Raw genomic sequence first — 20,997 nt, forward strand, 5'->3', positions numbered from 1 at the left:
AAGCAGGGTGGGGCAGAGATAATACAGTGGTTATGCAAAGAGACTTTCACAGCACCACTGCTAGGCCAACGAGGTATAAATCTTCTCCTGAGTTTCCTGGTTAGTTCTCTGCACCCTGGTGTCAGCACAGGGCCTTCCTGCCACTGCTCCAGATTCTGAGGGCAGTAGCAATGGAGACTTACAGTTGCATTTGGTGAGTCTCAGGGGAGTCCTCTCCTCCCTTCAGCCGTCTCCTTGTTGGTGAAACAGACTAGAGGTGGTGTCTCAACTGGTAAACTGCTGGACTGTTACCAGCCACTTAATCTCTCCCTAGGCTCCTCTCTGTCCACAAGCCACATGTGTTTGCACTCAACGGTGATTTGGTGGATTCCTGAAGTCGTTCTAGTCCTGTTATGTTATGGTCCCAGGTGGTCGGTCTCCTTTGGTATTACTAGTTGACCCAGGAGAAGATAGGAGAGAAACACAGCTGCTGCTGCTCCATCTGTATCAGTTCATTCCCTTCATCAGTGAAACAGGGTTCCCTTTTCTCTACCACCTCTCCCACATCATTCTTTTTTAATGAAATGTTACTGCAAATTCTTTGATTATTGATTCGCTCTTTCATATGAATGCCTCAGCCCTTGAGTTTTCAGAAAATGCTCAATTCCTGGCCTAGATGTGACTGTATCTTGAAGATAGAGCCCCACAGAGAGCACAGTCCAGTGAAGGATTCTGCTTCTGGACCCTTCATGTTATCTACTTGCCTTTGAGAGAGACGACAGAGTAGGGGACATCTAGTGGGTGAACTTGGCCACACCATGACAAGTTTTGCAAATGTCCTCTGTCTAGTCAGTGGTCTGTGGAGAACAGTGGAATTTGTGAGTTGTGCCCTTTCAGTATGTATCACAGGGCAGAATTGGACATTCATTGCTTTGGCTTAACTAAGTCAGGGCAAGTCCATGACACCTCAGACTCAGACTGCAGCTACTCCAGTTAACCAACTATAGCTTTCCCATGTTCATGGGAGAAAAAAATAAAGGCTTATCATTTTCACCGTGAAGGGTTTCCCCCAATCAGCTCCACAGTGCTTGGATTCCAAATCTACTAACTACAGAGTGATGTCCTATTTAGAGTTAAGTATTTCAGGTTTGATGCCAGTATTGAAACCTGTGTCATTCTTACCAGCCCCAAAGGTGAGGAGAGTTGGGAACATCAGGAAACTAATTCACAGGCTACTTGAGAGCTTACATGAGGACAACTTTGAGCCTACTTTGGCTTGAGAGAAGCCCCCTACCCCTTGAGAATGCCACAAGTTAGTACATTCTCCAGTCTTTCCCCTCTCCCTGATATTGTCAGGCCCCCATATGTTAGCAGGAGAATTGGATTGGTTCATAGTATCAAGCAGGGAAATGATCTAGGTTTTGGCTGAGGAATATTTTAGAGTTTAATTTGAGGAAAAATCTTGGAGAGCTGTCCCTCAGCTAATCACCACCCCCTACCGCCAAGGATCTTGGAGTCACCCACTTGGGACACTGCTACTTTTTCTTTTTTCCTGTCCCCTGTGTCTGCACATCCGTAATCCCCACCAAGCTCCAGGCAGCCATAAGGACAAACTACACAGTCACATTCTGCTATCACCGTGCCAGTTCAGTACTGTTTTAGGAGATAATAGTGCATGGGAAATATATATATATATACCCTTTTGGAGAGAATAGTGTTGTTAGCTATTGAGAACCTGCCTACTGTCTTTTCTTTTGGTCTGAGAAGTAGTCTAGTTAATGGTTGTGGGGAGGCTGGGAAGCAGAGCTGGGTTGCTATCCCAGTTTGCTGCTGCTGAGGTCAAAGTAAAGAGCATTGCATCTCAAGATCTAGTGGAGGACAAGAAAGTGTGCCTTGCCCCACCCCACTCTAGCCTCATATTGAACTCTCCCCATCTCCAATCAGTCCTTACCCAGCTGTGAACACAGATGCATCTGCAGTGGTGAGAAGGACGTGCATTGTCTATACACATCTCTTGACTTTCTTTTCTGGTGCTGGCTGTGCAGTTGGGCTATACAACTGATAAAATACCAGTTCATTTGGACCAGTAAGTGGTAAGGCTAAACGAATAACACAGGCTCTTAACTCTCAAAACCCTCTTTGAAAATAGTTTTATTGGTCTGACCTCCAAATATTACTCACCAACAGATGTAAGTCCCTAAGGAGTTGTTTAGTGGCAGACAAGGTAATAAGTACTAATCATCTTGTGCTAGTCACCCCACCAGATAATCTTTCTATATTATACTGAACTCATAACAAACCTGTATTATAGGTTTTGTGGCTCTTGTCTCATAGATGTTGTAACTGGGGCCCCAAGAGGCGAACTAACCTACTCAGGTTTATACAATAGGGTAAGAAGCAAAAATGAAATAAAAACTCAGGCCTGTTGACTCAGATCTGTGCTGTCATTATAATGCTTAGGGGCCCCCACAGTTAGAATGGAACCTTGGGCTCAGTCTCTGTCCATGAAAATCTCTCAGTTTTATGTCTCTTCCAAGCTTCTGATTTCATATAAGCCAGTTCTTCAGAGATGATGGTAAACTATAGTTTAGTCTAAATGCAATGAAGACAAAGGCCAAATTGAGAAAAATTAAAACAAAAAAACTTGGATGCTCTTATAACTAGGCCATGTGTTGAGTTCTGTAACTGTGGGTCAGGTACAGCCTAAGGGTCTTGTGCACTTTCACTTTTGTATATTTTGCAGGTTGGTGCCAGCTGTCTTCATGGAAAGTGTGATTCTTTAGATTCATAACTGTACTGATTTTCAGTTTGAGTCAGAGAAGACAAAAAATCATTCTTGTTTGAAGAGAACATTTCATTTAATATCATTCATGTCCTATCAAGATGGTTAGACTAATGTTGAAACAGGAGAAAAACAGGTTTAACTTCTCAGTCACTCTGATTCATATGTTATAAAAGAGTATAGCTACTTGACAAGAATTTGAGATGTTGGTCTCCCTTAAAATGTTAAGTTTTTAAAAATGTTGTAAGAATGTGAGACTACTGTAGAAGGAAGGCAGTGCTGATAAGATGACCATAATATAGTGGTCGGGCGGTAGCGCAGCAGATTAAACGCACGTGGCGCAAAGCGCAAGAACCAGCATTAAGGATCCCAGTTCGAGCCCCTGGCAGCCCACCTGCAGGGGAGTCACTTCACAGGTGGTGAAGCAGGTCTTCAAGTGTCTATCTTTCTCTCTCCCTCCCTGTTTTCCCCTCCTTTCTCCATTTCTCTCTGTCCTATCCAACAACGACATCAATAACAACAATAACTACAACAATAAAACAAGGACAACAGAAGGGAGTAAATTTTTAAAAAAATGACCATAATGTGAGGAATTGGCAGTCCATCTCCTTGCTCATTCTGCTCGCTAATGGACTTGTGAGATTTTTTCTGGAAGAGACTTGTGTCCCTGTGCAGCAAATAGACTCATCAGAAAATGCCACTGAGATAGGAAGACAGACATCCTCTGGCAAACCCGAGGACTACCCAAGTTGGACTCAGCACATACTTTTTCATTTTGAATCAATCACTTCACCTCTCCTGACTTTAGACTCCTTGTTTGTAAAGTTACGGGAATGACCTTGATAGGATTGACTTTGATTTCCCCCAGAATTTTACCACTACGTGTCGATGGAAAGGAAGATACTATGCTATTGTGGCTGCAGAGAGAAGGAGCCAGAGGTGCCTGACCTGCCATGTGTACAGTCCAGCATCCCACATGGGAATGCCACAGCCCTCGGTGAAGCGTTGGTGCTGTGGTGTCTCTCCCTCTCTGCTTCTGTCTGGCTATTTATCTGAAAAAGTCTGGACTGAAGCAGGAAAAGAATACACACAGAAAGTCCTAGCAACTAAAGAAAAAAAAAGGCAAAGAACAGAGATCACAATATTATTATCCTAATATCTGCTTTTTACTAAATATCTGCCATTCACAGTCATTTCATGTTTTTTTTTTGTTGTTGTTTGTTTTGTTTTTTTCCCCTGCCACTAGGGTTATCAATGGGGCTTGGTGACAGCACTATGGATCCACTGCTACTGGCAGCCTTTTTTTTTTCTTCCTATTTTTTATTGGATAGGACAGAGAGAAATTGAGAGGGAATGGGGAGAGGTATATATATGAGAGAAAGAAAGACACTTGCTTGCCTAATTCACTGCTCATGAAGCTTTGCCCCTGCTGGTGGGGGAGCAGGGGATTTGAACCCAAGTCCTTGCTCATGGTAATATGTGTATTCAACATGGCCCCTACTTCATTTTGTTGTTTTGTATTGTTTTGTTTTCCTTTACTCACCAGTGAAATAACACCAGAGCCCATCTTCCTTTCACTGTATACACTGAAAGTATTGAATTCTTGGTAAGACAGATGATATGATTTTAAGGATTTTAATAAAAGCCAGAGGATTTTCTTTATTGAATGAAATAGGGCTATTTTTTCCTGTTTATTGATGGCCAAACATAAATGTCAATAAAACATAGATCTGTAATTTTCTTCTTAGTCTTATTTTACCTTGGAGCTCTTGCTTTACCTCTCTTGGCTTCATTTTCATCATCTGTAAAATGGACACACAGAGATCATGTCCATGTTGCAGACCATGAGGACTTAGAGTGTTTCTTAGAGTGCTTGGAACCTACCTCATAGCTTCTGACCAAATGCTAGTTTTCTTTTTGTTCCTGAAAAATGATTAATTTAGATAATAAATTTTCTCTACTATGAGAAAATTATTCACTTTTAAAAATAACATTTTTATTTTTTATTATCTTTATTTATTTATTGGATAGAGACAGCCAGAAAGTGAGAGGAATGAGGCGATAGAGAGGGAGACAAGAGAAGCCCTGCTTCTCCACTCATGAAATCTTTCCTCCTGCAGGTGGGGACTGGGGCTTGAACCCAGGTCCTTGTGCATTATAATATTTATACTCCACCAAGTACACCAACCCCCACCCCCTAAATATACTTTTTATATGCCCAATGTTCTGCTGGCTTTTATAATAAAAATAGAATGATCTTTCCTTAAGGAGAAATTGCTAATGGTGGGAAGTTTGTTAGAAATATTATAAACTCGATTGACCACATAAATTTTGTGTAATAACTATATATTAATTGTTTTTTAATAAATTTCTTTTATTATCTTTATTTATTTATTGGATAGAGACAGTCAGAAATCAAGTGGTAGGGAGAGAGACAGAGAGACACCTGCAACCCTGCTTCACCACTCATGAAGCTTCCTCCCCTGCAGGTGGGATCCAGGGGCTCGAACCTGGTCCCTTGCACACTGAAATGTGTGCACTTATCCATGTGTGCCACCACTTGGTCCCTTATATTATTTAAATTAAATTACATTAGAGGAAATTATTGCAGGAGAATAAAGAATTAAGGGACAGGGCACCATGAATGCTAGAACATTTTGAGTTCAGGAATTGGCAGTTGTGTATATTTTAAGAAATATATTTACTAACATGAGTAAAAGGGAGAGGGGACACACCAGAACATCACTCTGATACACACATTGCTGTGGACTGAACTCGGGTCCTTGAATTGAGGGATTCATACCTTATCCAGTGCACCACCTCCCAGGCTGCTGATAGGACATTTCAGACACTAGCTTTGGGAACTAGGGTTGTAGAAAGCAACCGTGATCCTTGTCTTCAAAGAATTGCTTTCTGTGCCAGAATGGGCAACCTTTTCCTTTGAAGGACCACGGAGTGAAAACTTTCCTTTTTTGCATGCCATATGGTCTTTTGAAATTACACAACTCTGTATGAGTAGTCAGAGACCATATATAAATGAATATCTATGGCTGTGAGCAGAAGGAACTATTCACAGAACAGGTAGCAGGGCCTTATTTGGCTTTTAGTTTGCTGACCCCTGCGTTGGTTTCAAGATGAAAAAAACTAAGAAACTTGTAAACAAGCGATTGTGATACATTGTGACAAAAACCCAGGTGTGTTATCATAAGTGCAGGGTGCTTGAAACGTGTAAACGAGGTATACCAGATGCAGCCTGGGAAGAACACAACTCTCAGTTGAGGTTATTATTCCTGTTAGACTATACTCATTTGTGTCTTTATAATTCTGTATCCCTTTCTCTTTTCACTTCATTAACTGGGTGCTTACAGAGGTGATGAATACACAGTGGAAAAAGATGCAGGCAGAATAGAAATCCCAGCATTCTTGGGTCCATAAGCAATAATTTGGGCTGTATGGACAAAGGAGGGGACATTCGGGTGGGTGTGGATTTTATGGAGCAGGAATATAGAGTTATGTAGGCAGAGAGTACCAAGGCTTTGGGTGCTGGCAAGGCCTTTAGCATGGCCGGATCGTGGCAGGCAGTGAGTGGAAAGGGATGGGGAAGGGTTAGGCAGGCATGTGAGGTGAGGAATGACTCAGATCATAAAAGGAACTTCATGGGACCTTCTTAAATCAGAGCTGAGCTTTCCAAGCAGTGGAGAGGAATTGAGGTATTTATGTCAGCAAGAGAAAGGTAATTTTCCTTCTGCCTCTGAGTTCTTCCATGATTGATCACCTGGATCATCAAATTCTCTCCAGGGACTCTCTCCAGTCCTTCTGTCAAAAATCCCCCATATTTAGCTCTTTTGCAAAATGAGTGCAACTGTTTAAAATGCTAATGCAGTTACACTCAGGCATTGTATTTTGATAGAAGATACCTTCCAGTGACTCATGAAACAACTTTTGAATTTCTTGAGGTTTCTGAATATAAATGAGTGTGTTGTGTTGATTTCATGTAGGGCATTAATAGTAACTTCTGTCTCATGTTTAGAACTCTTTCCTTTGTCCAGGTTTTATAATAGACCTCCTCAATTTATAGGACTTGTTTTAATTTCCCTTGTTAATGGTAGAGGACCAGTAGCAAGATATGCATTGCAGAATTTGAAATGACACCCCAAGGTTTGGGTTTATAGAAAAGCATGATCTATTTATAATCATAGCTACCTAACAGGATAGGATATATATAATCAACTTGCCCTAATCCCATAGAAGACAAATGAATAAGGATATGTACTGATGTAAACCTCTGCTCAGAGTCCACACCTTTTCTTTAAGGAAAAGGGCAAAGGAGGGCCTAGAACTATTCTCCCAGAGATAGCCTAACATTCACTACTAGAAACCTGTTCTTCAGGTAATTATTTTTCTGTTGCTCTTTTTTAAAAATTGTTTTATTTATAAAAAAGAAACATTGACAAAACCATAGGATAAGAGGAGTACAACTTTGCACAATCCCCACCACCAGAACTCTGTATCCCATCCCCTCTCCTGATAGCTTTCCTATTCTTTAACTCTCTGGAAGGGGAGTATGGACCCAAGGTCATTGTGGGATGCAGAAGCTTGAAGGTCTGGCTTCTGTAATGCTTTCCCGCTGAACATGGACATTGACAGGTCGATCCATACTCCCACCCTGTTGCTCTTTTAAATACTCCTTGAAAGAGGTTTAATATCTCTAGTGATCAAATTCAGTAAGAACCAAGAAAGACCACCAAATCAGTAACAAAATCATTGTTGCTTTCTTTTTTCTAGGAAGGCCACACCTTGGCAAAAGGGGTAGCAGGCCTTATGGAATAGGATAGAATAGGAACAAAAAAGAGAGCACTGTGTGAGTATTGAAATGAGTCTACAATGACCATCATTAGGATGATCAAAATGGGACTATTCAAAGTTGAAGAAATAGAGTTTCCTCCAAGTGGCTGGGAGCATAGGCTTCTGGCCAGGACACATCTTTCATCTACCTTGCATGGACAGGCTTGCTGTAGATATTTGGTACAGCTGTTTCCTTCAATATGCCACATTTGAGTTTTTGGCACCAAGTTTGAAAGAAAAGAAGGGAGTGGACAATTTGAGTAGCAGTTAATAAGAAACAAAGAAAAGAAAGGAAAAAAGAAAAGAGAAAAGAAAAGAAAAAAGAAAAAGCTCCCAGAGTACCTGGCAAGGCTGTTTATTATGTCATTTAAGGGAGCTTGCAAGAATACCAACTCTAATTGGCAGTTGTGCTGGCTACTGATGACAGTGAGTCTTCTAAAATTGGAGGATGAGCTTTTGGTAAAAAAGCAGAGAGTAATTTGGGGTTTTCAAAACATTCAGTATATCTGGAATTATAATAGAGTCTTTTCAGAAAAAGAAAATCCGCTATCTTAAAAACTCTATAATCTGCTAGATTAAAAATTATTGGAAAACACAGGGTAGCATAGGCTGCTTAAATGCTGAGGTTACATAGCTAATGAGCCTCAGCAGTCTAACTTGTGTAGGTTTCTTTCGTTTGTGACTAATCTTTCTGGTGTGTGTGTGTGTGTGTGTGTTCTTACCTCTTTTATTGTTGCTAGTGAATGTGTGTGTGCATGTTCCTTCCATTTCTATTGTTTCTAGTTAAGAAAAACGGAGCATGGCAAAGGCACGGTATCTAGAACAGTGGCTCTGAAGAAGCTGTAGAAATGCCACTTTAAGGAGAAACAAAATGATTGCAGAAGAACACTGACCCTTCATTTTTGTGAATCTCTACAGCTCAGTCAGGAATTTTTTTTTCTTTGAGCTTATGAAATTTTAAGCAGTATTACTCCTTCAAAGCTGAACAGAAATGAATCCCTTTGTCTATCACCAAGTCTAGTGCAGAGGACTTGCATACTGACTGGTAAAATCCTCTTGGTTTTTAGTGGAACAAGCTCAAGTGGGGATCTTCATCATATAAGATGAAACTTTGGGGAATTTTTTTTCATTAGTTTCCTAAAAATTGCTTTTTTTGTTTTAGTTAATGAGCATTAACAGAAGTGAACTTCAGGCTATGAAGTCCCAGTTTGCTCCACGTTACTTTTCAGACAAGTTCCTTTTAGGTCTGAGGGTATTTTTTTTTTTTTGATTTGTGTTAAAAATGCATTTTTCTTGAGAAGTTTAAACCTCTTTGTTGTTGTTGTTGTTTTTTCTTATGTTTAATGATTTACTTTACCCATTCCGTAACCATGGGAGTTTAACTTTTTTTTCAGTATGAGGCTTATAGATTAATTGTAGGAAGTTTGGGAAAGTCAAGAAAAGTATAAAGTTGATATTAAAATTCAGTCTTAATTTAACCCTGCAGAGATAATCACTTGAATCTTTTGGGATATATTCTTGTTTCCCTAGCATATATAAACACCTCTCAGGCTACTCCTTTTGTTTATTCTGGGGTGTTCTCCTTTATCTCATGAGTATTTTTCCTCAATCAGTAGTTTTATATAGTTTTACAAAGCAGATTTGTTGTGATCCAGGAGGTGGCACAGTGGGTAAAGCATTGGATTCTCAATCATGAGGTCCTGAGTTTGATCCCCAGCAACACATGTACCAGAGTGATGTCTGGTTCTTTCTCTCCTCCTATCTTTCTCATGAATAAATAAATAAATTCTTAAAAAAAAAAAAAAGAAAAAGCATATTTGTCATGGACTATATAATGTTATCTGGCATTTAGTCAGATTCATTTTTAAAAATATGTTTATTTGCTACCAAGGTTATTGCTTGGCTTTGGTGCCTGCACTATGAACTCATCTCTCCTGACAGTCATTTTTTTTTCCTTTCTTCCTTCCTGTTATGATAGAGACAGAGTAAAATAGAGTGAGAGAGCAGGAGAAATAGGGAGAATGAAAGTCACCCTGTAGTACTTCTCCACTGTGTGAAGCTTCCCCCTTGCAGGTGAGGCCTGGGGGATCGAACCTGGGTCCTTCCACAATTACTGAGTCCTGCACTTTACTGATTGTGCCACTGCCTGGCCCAAGATTTGCTTTATTAATTTGGGGTTTTAGGTAGCAGAGACACCGGAGCACCAGGACCAGGTACTCAGCATGGCATGCAAGGAATGTGTTCTACCTGCTGAGTCACTCTCAGGGGCTGCAAGCTCCATCTTTACTTCCAGAAGTTAGAAAAGTGACCATCATTGTACTGTATCATTTACTTGGGGAAAAAGTTTTAAATAAAAATAATTGTCAGGATAAAGAGTTTGCATCATTTAAAATACTGTGACAATTGCTGTCAAATTACACTCCAGAAACAGTGTTTGTTTCCTTTATACTCCCAACACAGATTTGCAGCTCTTGTTCCTCCTGCGTCTGGGAGAAATGAAAACTTTTTTTTTTTTTTTTTTGGAGAGCAGCATATTGCATGCTGGGAGGTAGCTCACACAGTAGAGTGCACACTTTACCATCCACAAGGACCTGAGTTCAGGACTCCAGCAACATATGGGGCACCTGCAAGGCACTGGCAACATTTTGTCAGCAGTAAAGTTGTGTCTGTGGTGTCTCTCTTTCTCTCACTCTTTCCCCTCCTTTCGCGTTCTCTCCCTTTCTTTCTCTTTTTCTGTCTCTGAAAGTGAAAGAAAAAAATTTCTATCCTGGGAGTGGTGGAATTGCTCAGTCACAGATTCCCCAACTGGCAATAAGATAAAATGAAAAATAAAAGGAATATTCTACTTTGATTTTCACTCCTGTAATCAAACATTCTGAAATGGTTTTTTAAAGCCATTTGTTTCACATTTTTGTTAATTGGGTGTTTTATTTGTTTCTAGTTGAAATATAAGTCTTTATTTAAGCTTTTTGTTGTCACAGGGGCTTCACGGCTACAGGCCAACTTTTTTTCAGACAGAGAGGGGAAGGAACACAGCACCCAAACTTCAGCAGTGCAGTGGGAGCCAGGCTTGATGTTGGACTTTGGGCATGGCAAAGCAGTAGTAGTATTCAGGTGAGTTATTTTGCAAGCTGGGAATATAAATGTTTACCATCACCTAATCTTTTTTTTTTTTTTTTTTAGTAGTAGTAGTAGTAAGGATAATAACCCTTTAGGTATTGAACAATAGGAAGAAAAGCTTTTTCCTCTAATCTCCTAGGTTCTGTAGCTGGGACACCAAAAGTTAGACTCACACAAGAAAGGTTAGCAAAAGAAAACTGTTTATTTACATGTGTACTTAAGGGAGAAACTCAGAGATATATCAATATAGAAGCTGGCTGGAATTGTGGGATTGTTCTCTCTGGGAGGTGGTACAGTGGATAAAGAGCATGAGATCTTGAGTTCCATCCCTAGCAGCATGTGTACCTCTTTCTCTCATCCTATCTCTCTGATTAATAAATTAATAAGATCTTTTTTTTTTAAAGAAAAGTATGCTTTCTTAACAAATAAAAGTAAATTAGTAGAGAAGTGACAAGACAAAGGCAGATGGGTTTAGGCATTTAGGGGCAGGAAACAGGAAGGAGGATATATTTAGAAAGCTAGGAGAAGGTTTATTTAGTAAGGGTATTTGCAGACTCATCTCTTTGCTGACTTTCTACCTTCTTCATGGCCCTAAGACTTCCTTAGGAGAGGGGATTTGAAGCAATCCTCATTTCTCAGACATTCCTGCTGTTTGACAGAAAAGGGGAGATCTAGGGAGGCTTCTTTCTGCATCTGCTGATTCTAATTTGTCTAAACTGAAAATAATCTCTATGCCAAAGTGGCATATTGTATAGAGAGGCATATTTTGATTTCGTATACTATCTCTTAGAAATGTTGGATTTTATTATTTTGTTTGTATTATCTTAACACATGGAAGGTTTATTTATATATATAGATAATAGTTAAATGGAACCATAACTAGTGGCATTTATAAGTTGATGTAAAATTTGTTAGTCTTTTCCTTAGGCAAATTATTATTATAATTATTTATTTCATGGTTGGGGGGGAGTCCAGAGCAGTGGCTCCTTACTGGGGAATGAACCTAGACCTTATGCAAATCTTGCACTCTACTTGCTGATCACCTCATATATATATATATATATATATATATATATATATATATATATATATATTTAATTATGTTTACTTATTTATTGGATAGAGACTGTTAGAAATCTGAGGGATGGGGGAGATAGAGAGAAAGAGAGATGAAGAGACACCTGCTTCACCCCACACAAAGCTTTCCCCCTATAGGTGGAGATCAGGGTTAGGAACCTAGGTCCTTGTGCACTGTAACATGTGTGTTCATCAGGTGTGCTACCACCTAGCCCCACTGGTCACCTCTCCCGCTACCCTGATAGTTTCCTCCCCTGGTTTTCAATCCCTGAAACCAGGGAGCCTATACTTACTTCATAAATGGATAAACTGTTTTGTGTCATTTTGCATGATATATATATGGGAGAGAGAGGACAAGAGCATCACCCTGGTCTGTGTGATGCCTGGAATCATTTGCTGGTCAGATGCTACGTGTTGTGCCACTTCCGGGGCTGCTCTTGTCTTACATTTGATGTGACAGAATTCATTATTACAGAAAATAATATTGCTTCCTTATCTCACACTTATTTTCTGTCCTTATATATTTTATTACTTTCTTCGATGAATATTTCTCTACTCTGGCAAGTCAAGCAATTAGATTTTTCCATTAAAAATAATAGAAACTTCATTTTCTTTTAGGTTATCCACTATACAGGTAGAAAAATAGTCTATACTATTTTCTTTAACCTCAACCTTTCTTTTTTTTTTTTAACTTCCTAACAAAATACATGCAACTGAAATTGAAAACACTGCTCCAGGTTACTTGCCTCACCATTTATAATCATGGGTCACACACATGTGGCATTGTGATAGAAAGTCCCTCTCCTAGGAACAGTGCAAAGAAAGGCAGCCTATGATGACGAAATGGGGACAGGACTTTTAACACTTTCATAATCTTGTTATACCTGCTGATGAAGTGTTAACATGATTAATTAGAGGATTGTATCCATTGTTCTGCAGAAAATGGATCTGAGGCAGACTGAAGTTAATGCATGGAGACTCAGGTATCAATTTAGGAAGGGGAGGATGATGGTAACACCATCGGCCCCTTTCCACCCCCTCCCCTAGTTCCACCCAAGGAAATTTATCTGAGACCTCCATTAATCCAATGTTCTTACAGTAGAAACAAACCATCCTGGGTATTGAAGGAGAAAGGGAATAACTACAGGTGCACTGTGCTCCTAAATCATGGGAGCAACTGGAGGCTGGTTCTGCAGAAGGATCCTAGGAAGCTGAGCCGCACACCAGGAAAAATAGGAGGTCACTGTCTCGCGGAGGTCTCTAAGGTCCCACATTGGCTATCTCCAAATCAACCTGTGCCAGATCTAACTTGCAAAATGTCTACTTCACTTATGTCCCCATTCAACATTCCTCCCAACACAGACCATCCCAGACATTTGAATTGGGGTAGTTGTTAGCTGAACTTTTGTTTGTTCAAATTTGTGAGGAGAGAAAGGTGATGATGTGACTATGGATTGTCAGAGACAAAATTTCATTACCTGAAGTCCTGGTTTTATATGTTTTTGGATTTTTAAAAGCTTAGCATTCAGTCATCATATCTTTTTTTTTTTTTTTTTTGCCACCAATGTTATCACTGGGACGTGCCTGCACTACAAATCCACTGCTCCTGGAGGCCGTTTTCTTTTTTGTCCATTTTGTTACACTTGTTATTGTTACTGTTGTTGTGATGGGGAGGACAGAGAGAAATGGAGATGGAGGGGAAGACAGAGGGGGAGAGAAAGACAGACACCTGCAGACCTGCTTCACCGCTTGTGAAGTGACCTCCCTGCAGGTGGGGGCCCAGGAACTTGAACCAGGATCCTTACACCAGTTTTGGCACTTCAAGCCATGTGCACTTAACCCATTGAGTACTGCCTGACCCCTCAGTCATCAAATCACAGTGGCGTAAACACATCTAGAGAACAAGATGATGTCCAGGCTTCCTCATACCATTGGAATTCTTTTGGAGATACTGTGATGCCTACGTTTATTTTCTTGGGACATTTTTGTCAATACCAGAAGTAAGGGTGGATCCCCTAGCCCCACCCCTACCCCATGTATGGAATGTGCCTTGAGGGGCTTGGGGGGCAGACTTGCTCAGGTGGTGTAACAGGTACCTCTCCAGACTGAAAGAACCTTATCTGGGGCGCCTGCTAGGTCCTGGAGCCAGTTTGCTTGTTGACTCAGAGATGCCATTCTATTCTCAAGCCTCAACAGGGGGTGGGGACACCTGGTAATTGCCCTTTCCTGGATTCCCAGAGCCCCACCCTAGGACGACCATCCAAACAGTACCAGCAAATCTTTGTAACCAGTCTTCTCCTCCTTCTTGCCTAACAGATTGACCAGTCTCCCTACTTGCTTTAATTTTCTATTCCAGCCTCGTTAATCAATAGAGATTATGTAGAGGTAACCGCTGACATGTTAGGCAGCAGTTATACTGGGTCATGGAAGCCCAGGGCCAAGCAGAGTTATGCATCAGGTGGGGGAGTTTGCAGCCCAGCTAGCACTTTCCCTGACTCTCCCAAATGCCTTGACTAAAGTCTCCTTTGTTACCTGGCACATCTAGCACAAGCATATGTGCTCCTGTATGTCACTTAACTCAAACTTATCAGTGGAAAGACCTGGAGGATTTCCTGCCACTGAGCTAGAAGCTGGTCCCCAAGGAGTTGGGTGTGTCCGTTTCTGATGTTTGGTCGGGTGGAGGCACGGGCAGGTGTGGCAAGATCATGGCATGAACGGCCACAGGTGTTGTAAGCACTGCCTCTGCCTGATGAGTCAGGTTTGCATGTCACTGACAAGTAAGCAGTTCCTGGTGGGCTGGGTTCTGTGCTGGGCAGAAGACAGAAAACAGTTCAGAAACTGCCCCAGAAAAAAAAAAAAACATAGAATACAGACATACAGTGGTGATTTTGCATCTCCCATGAGAAGGCATCCATCATCTGCATTCCTGTAATTAAAGATAGGCTGTACCTGTGATGAAAAATTCATTTTCTCCTACAAACAATATAGACCTGAACATCCATTTCCCTGGCTTGCCTTTAAAATCCCACTTAGCTCATCACCTAGTTCTACTGCCCTGTTTTTGCAGCACAAAATAGTACCCAGTGCTGTGAGCATGGTCTGTGCAGCCTTAGCTCCACCCTACACTTGGGATGGGTTGACTAAACCCCCACCAAGACCATAGAGCGCATTCATTGTCTTCAAAGTGGCAGGAAAATGGTAGGACCAGGCAACTGGCAGTTCTGACTAGAGATGTATTAGACTTAACCTGGAGAATTTGTTGGATCATGTGGCTAAACTTTGCTCCAGAAGTTCTCCTTCAGTTGGTCTGGGGTGAGGCCCCCAAATTAGCATTTTAGTACTTGCTCAGGTGATGCTCTGATCCCTGGACTACCATTTGGAGGACTTGAACCCTCTAAAGGATTCTGGTGTCTGAATCTTACTGACAAGACTCCATCATTAAGGGATGCCCACTTAATACTTGAATCAACCTCAAAAACATCCACCCCAAACTATATTTTTCTGAGAGAGAGAGAGAGAGAGGGAGAGGGAGAGGGAGAGGGAGAGGGAGACAGAGAGACAGAGACTAGAGCAGCACTGTGATGTATATCGTGCTGTGGATCAAACCCAGGGCTTCACACAGGCAAACCTCGAACTCTGCCCCCTGAGCCACCTACCTCCCTAGCCACACAAACTGTTCTTTGTTGACAAGGCCATGCACATCTGATCTTATATTGTATTCCTTTTCTTCCTCGGCCTGACCTGGCTGTGTCAGCAGATGGGGTAGAGAAGCAAGCTGCTCTCGCCAGGTCTCTGGAAAGTAAATGTGTATGTGGATGGGGTGGGGGTTGGGGGGTAATGTACTCTACAGGGCAGTGTGCTCCTTGGGAGCCCAAGAAACACTGTAATGGGCAGCCGCCTTCCTGTTCTGTCCAGGTCAGATAGCTTATTCTGACTGGTGCAGAAGCCCAGCTTTTCCCCGAAGCCCATTAAAACCAAAGTCTTTGGAGCCAGGCAATGGCGCACCTGGTTAAGAACTCACTTTACAGTGAACAAGGATGCAGTTTCAAGCCCCTGGTCCACACCTGCAGGGGGAAAGCTTCACGAGTGGCTGCAGGTGTCCCTGTCTCTCTCCCTCTCTATCTTCCTCTTCCCTCTGAATTTCTCTCTGTTCTCTATCCAATTATAAATAAATAAATAAATAAATAAATAAATAAATAAATAAATAAGAAACAAAGTCTCATGAGAACTATAGTGGTTATCTTTGGGAGGTAGGAGGGTGTGGATACAGAACCTGTGATGGGTGTGGTGTAGAAATGTACAATGGAATCTTACAGGCTTATAAGCTGCTATTAATTACAAATAATTTTTTTTAAAAAAAAAAACAAAGGCTGCAGCCTAGGACTCTTGGATGTATGTTTGTGGGCAGAGGTCTCTATCAGTTTTTCTAGAATCTGTGCTATGATTTCCTAGAATCTGTCTGAAAGTTGAGACTGAAGCTCAGCTTACATCTCTTTAAGGATCTCCCACATTACACTCTGGGTCTTGAGAAGGTCTGACCAGTGACAGGAGGAAGTGGAAGAAAATAGCTAAGACCAGGTGTCCACCCCTTGCCTCCCCTGCAAGCCTGTATCTTTTGCTTTCAGAACTCCTGTTCTAACATTTCTTATGCCCCCACCTCATTCAAATTTCCTGTCTTCCCCAATTCCCCTTCAGTGCCTCCACTGGCCAGTTTAGCCACAGGCTTGCCATCAGAAGGAGGGCCTCTGTGGGGGGCAGAAATGCCATCTTCATTGCATCACCCACAAAGACCCAGTTTGTTGCTGCCCGGGCCCAGACATTAGCTGTCTGTGGTTTTGAGTGTTGTCATTTCAGCTCCACTGGATACCTAGGACCAAACATGGGTGATCTCCCCTCTCCAACCCTCACCCCTGCAAAAGGAGAAAAGTTGGGGGGGTCGTGCATGTTTGTTTGTTTGTTTGTATGGAACTGGAGCATCATGCATGTATGGTTGCACTGCTCCAGTGCCACATTTTCATTCTTATAGAGGGAAGGAGGGAGGATGGAGAGAGGAAGAGAGGAAGACCACAGCCCCAGAGCTTCTCCCACTGCTGCCTTCCCATGTGGTGTCAGGGCTAGAACCTAGGCAGAATGCATGGCAAAGCCCTACCTGGTGAGCGCTCTCTCGACTCCAGTTTTAATTTTTTTATGAATTAATGAAATCTAATTGTAATTGAAGTCTAAATGCTGGAGTCACTCACCAGTAGCCCTTCTCTCTAAGGGGGAGCAGATAACTGTATAGAGAAATATGGGAAAACACAAGGGACATTGACAAGGATAAACCAAGGATGTTTACTTAAAGTTGTTCTTTCAACATGTACTATGAAGTCTAATTTAAGATTACTTATGAAGTTTAGGGAATGGGGGGAAGTTGCATAGAAAGCACAGAAGTTGCTTCTGTTGATTTCACTACATCATTTCATGAAAAAGGTTGACAAGGCTTTCAGTCTCCCGGTCCAGGTGGCAACTGTGCTGCTGGAAAAAACACTAGTGCTTGGGCACACCTGGCCTGTTTGGTGGCATCTGTACCTTCAGTTTAGCTCCCTGGGACCGCTGGGACAGAACTCTCACAGAGTGCATGCAACACACCTGGCAGACTTTTTAATCCCTCCCGGACAAAAACATTGCATTCCTTTCTGTGCACAAACTCATCGTGTTGTGTGTTGTCAAAACCGCTGAATGACACACTTCCACAAATAGCAATGTGGTTGATCCTTGTACAGTTATTGTATTACCCTCATGTTGATGATGACTGTGTATGTATCTCTCTGATTTATTTTCTGTTTGCCCCTCTCTAGTGGGATCTTGTGTGTGATAATGCCTGGAAGGTCCATATCGCTAAATTCTCCTTACTGGTTGGATTAATCTTTGGCTACCTAATTACTGGATGCATTGCTGACTGGTGAGTACCAAAGTGCCTTTGGAAGCCACAACGAGCTTCTGCTGGCTAGAGAGGAGTGGGCAGTGTTAGCTAGCCGGTGCTGAATCTTTCTCTGCTCTGAAATGGGTGACAGAGCAGAACTTTATAGTTCCCACCTGGAGAATTCAGAGTGAAAAGAATTGGCCATGTACACAGAGCAGCTTTTTGAAGCAAGAATTTAATGCACTGCAATTCTCTAGCTGTTAGCTTCTAGCAAAATTCAGCAGCAAGGTGCATGGTGTTGTAATAGGAGAAGCTTGAGAATGTGGATTCAGAGCATCATCTCCAGGGGTTTTTTTCTTGCAGTGCGTTAAAAAAAGTAAATAACACACAAGAATGACAATACTAGCAGCTAGCACTTATTGACTGATTATCATTCCAAGGGACTGTGCTAAATACTTTCATACATAAAAATAGCCTCTTTAGCTAGATGCTATAATCGCCTTTGACTTATAGTGGGAAAATTAAAGCTCTGGTGCCTTACTCAGTGCTTCCCCTACCTTCCAGTTCACTCAGCTTTTCTGTTGGATAACAAGTACTTGAAAGAAAGCCCAGAGCCTGCCCCTTCACCAGTGTGTGTGCTGCAGCACTTTTATTTCAGGAGTCTGTGGTCATAGGAGCAACAGCAGTGACACCTCACACAGGGAGGTGGGTACACCACGTTAACAAGAGTTTTCAAGAAACGGGCCTCTGGGCAAGAGCAGGCATATGTGGGAGAGTTGTTCCTCCTTGGTATTCTTTCATCTTTAAAGCAACATTTTCTCTCTGAATGAGGACACTGTGGGCCCAAAAGCCTAGTAAGGAGAGAGAGAGAGTAGACTCCCAGGCCTGTGGCCTTGCTTCAGTGCCCTCCACACCTGGCTAACCAGGGAAGCCAAACCTGGCTGAGATTCCAGCAGGACCCAGGGTTGGGGATCGCTGAGCTCACTTTCAAGTTCTGAAAATCTCTTACCCAAAAAAGCCAACCACTATTTGAAAGTTCCCTGGATTAATATGCATTATGATCTCCTCTGTGCTCGGAACCTGCTTAACTGTTTATAAGTGCACACATTCCCTTGAGATGATAACAGAGAAGTTGTTTGTTGTTATTGTTGTGTGGGAGAAGCATAGGTGTTTTTTTGTTTGTTTGTTTTCATTTTTAACCAGAGCACTGCTCCTCTCTGGCTTATGGTGGTACTGGGAATTGAACTGGGCTATGGTGCCTCAGGCATGAATATTTCTCCCATAAGCCACTATGCTGTTTTCTATTTTGGGGGTGGGTGTTTAAGGAACTGAACCCTAGACCTAGTCCACATGTTTTCTCACTGAACTACTTCTCCAACCCAAATAGACACATTTTAGAAGGAACTGTATGAGGCATTGGCTAACCAGTTGCACAGGGAAGTTGGCAGTCTCAGGCTAAACTTTCTGAGATGGTAGTCAGTACATAGTCAGATTTAAAAAGCACACCATTTTCTCTTGAAAGCTACTATTACCTCCACAGATGTTTTGTATGGAGCATACATCTTACATTGTAGAATGCTGATTAGATGTTTGAGAATTAATGGCCCAATGCCAATCCATGGGCACCCTCCTCCATGTTGGTTTCAAGAGTTCCCGCACCTATCTCATGACTTTGATAGGTTTGCTTTTATAGGCTCCAGCACTTGGCTGAATCTGGCAAGTGGAGAGTGAGCACCAGCTGGAGAGGGAGGGGGATGAGTTGGGGTTGGGGGCATTTTACTCTCTGCTGAGTTTCTTCAGGGTTGCACTGGGCTGGCTGACATCCCCTACCAGGTGCCTCTGCACATAGCGCCCCTCTGTCTGAGTTCTCTGTCCACACACACACACACACACACACACACACACACACACACACACACACACACACCTCCTGCTCTTAATAACATCAAGGTTTCTCTCACAGCTTGCCTCCTTTTGCAAAGTAAACCCCTTTATTAAAATCTCCTCAAATGACTTCCTATGTGTGGATATCTATTTCCTGTTGAGATCTTGTATTATTTCTCTATAGCCACTACAGCAAATCACCACAAATGTATTGACTTATTCACAGAGCTATAATGAAGGTGCTGACATTATTACATGCTTCCTTGCCATTTTCAACTTCTAGCGTAGCCCACATTCCTTCTTAGCTCATGGCTCCTCTTCTGGTTTTAAGGTCAGATCCTTCCTTCTGAGTCCTTGCATCCAGCAGAGATTTTCTGTGATTCCAGTGGACCCACCAGGAAAGTCTTCTCATCTCATGTCCTTAATCTTGATTGCATCTGCAGGAATCCATTATTCATGAAAAGTGGCATATTGACAGGTTCAGAAGATGAGAACAAAAAACATCATTTTGCAGTCCCGTTGTCCTGCCTGCCATAATCCTAGTTGAGAAAGCTTTGGTGCTGTCTGTCAGTCATCTGAGGAGATTCTGCTATGGGAAGAATCAGTTCCCACTAAACACCAGAGATTGTAATGAACTTTTGTTGAATGCTTGCTAAGTCCCTTGCCTATCTTCACCCTGCAACAAGTTCACTAGATCAGTATGAACTGGCCCTTCCTCAAGAAAATATGGGCTTCTTTGAGCAAGCTCTATTTGTCTCCTTCTCAAGATCATGTTGTACATTAATGAGGATCCTGAATTCAAAACTGAGACTCTCTGACTTCACAGACAAAAGCCCTGCCTTTCCTAATAATAACCTTGCCTGAATGAGTTTTGCAACCTTTGAGGAGAGAGTAGTTTGCATAAGTTTTTTTTTTTTAATCTGAAATCTTTTCTAAAGTATCAAGGCAAACTACTATGGAGGCCATTGTGAATGTCAGGTAGAGGAGAAAATCACAAAAGCAGCATCACTCAGTGCTTTGCTTTGTACCAAGCACTGTGCTTTTGTCTTCATCTCTTAATGATCGCAACAGTTCTACAATGTGCGGTCATTTTCCCCCACCTCACTGAAAAGAAAGCCAAGGGAAACAAAAATGAAAAAGTTGGGTTTACTTACTCATCAGTCACCTCTAAGGGAATTCTGTTCTGGGGAGCCATATTTTACATGCAATTTTGTAGATGAGTAGGGTTTAGACAAAATCTGTCTACATGTGTTTCCTGATAAGGGCTTAGCGACTCCAGCACAGGTTAAGGGGAGTAATTGACAAAAATCTCTGACAAGTTCATTGACTTACGTTGGCTTTGGGCTTAGTGACTTGTTCTCATTTCACTAGACCAAAGTAGCAAATGGGGGTAGTTGTAGCCAAAGAA

The 20,997-nt window shown here is 41.8% G+C and overlaps 1 protein-coding gene across 6 annotated transcripts in view; it reads left to right on the forward strand.

The window, feature by feature from the left end:
- The window catches only part of SLC22A23 (solute carrier family 22 member 23), a 187,144-nt gene that overhangs the window by 29,482 nt on the left and 136,665 nt on the right, over positions 1-20,997 (forward strand). For all 6 annotated transcript variants that reach the window (XM_060189144.1, XM_060189145.1, XM_060189147.1 and 3 more), the window contains exon 2: positions 17,641-17,744. In XM_060189144.1, the coding sequence (XP_060045127.1) occupies positions 17,641-17,744 (104 nt within the window). The remainder of the gene's footprint in view (positions 1-17,640; positions 17,745-20,997) is intronic.

The sequence above is a fragment of the Erinaceus europaeus genome, chromosome 4, assembly GCF_950295315.1.
Source record: "Erinaceus europaeus chromosome 4, mEriEur2.1, whole genome shotgun sequence".
Taxonomy (NCBI): Eukaryota; Metazoa; Chordata; class Mammalia; order Eulipotyphla; family Erinaceidae; genus Erinaceus; species Erinaceus europaeus.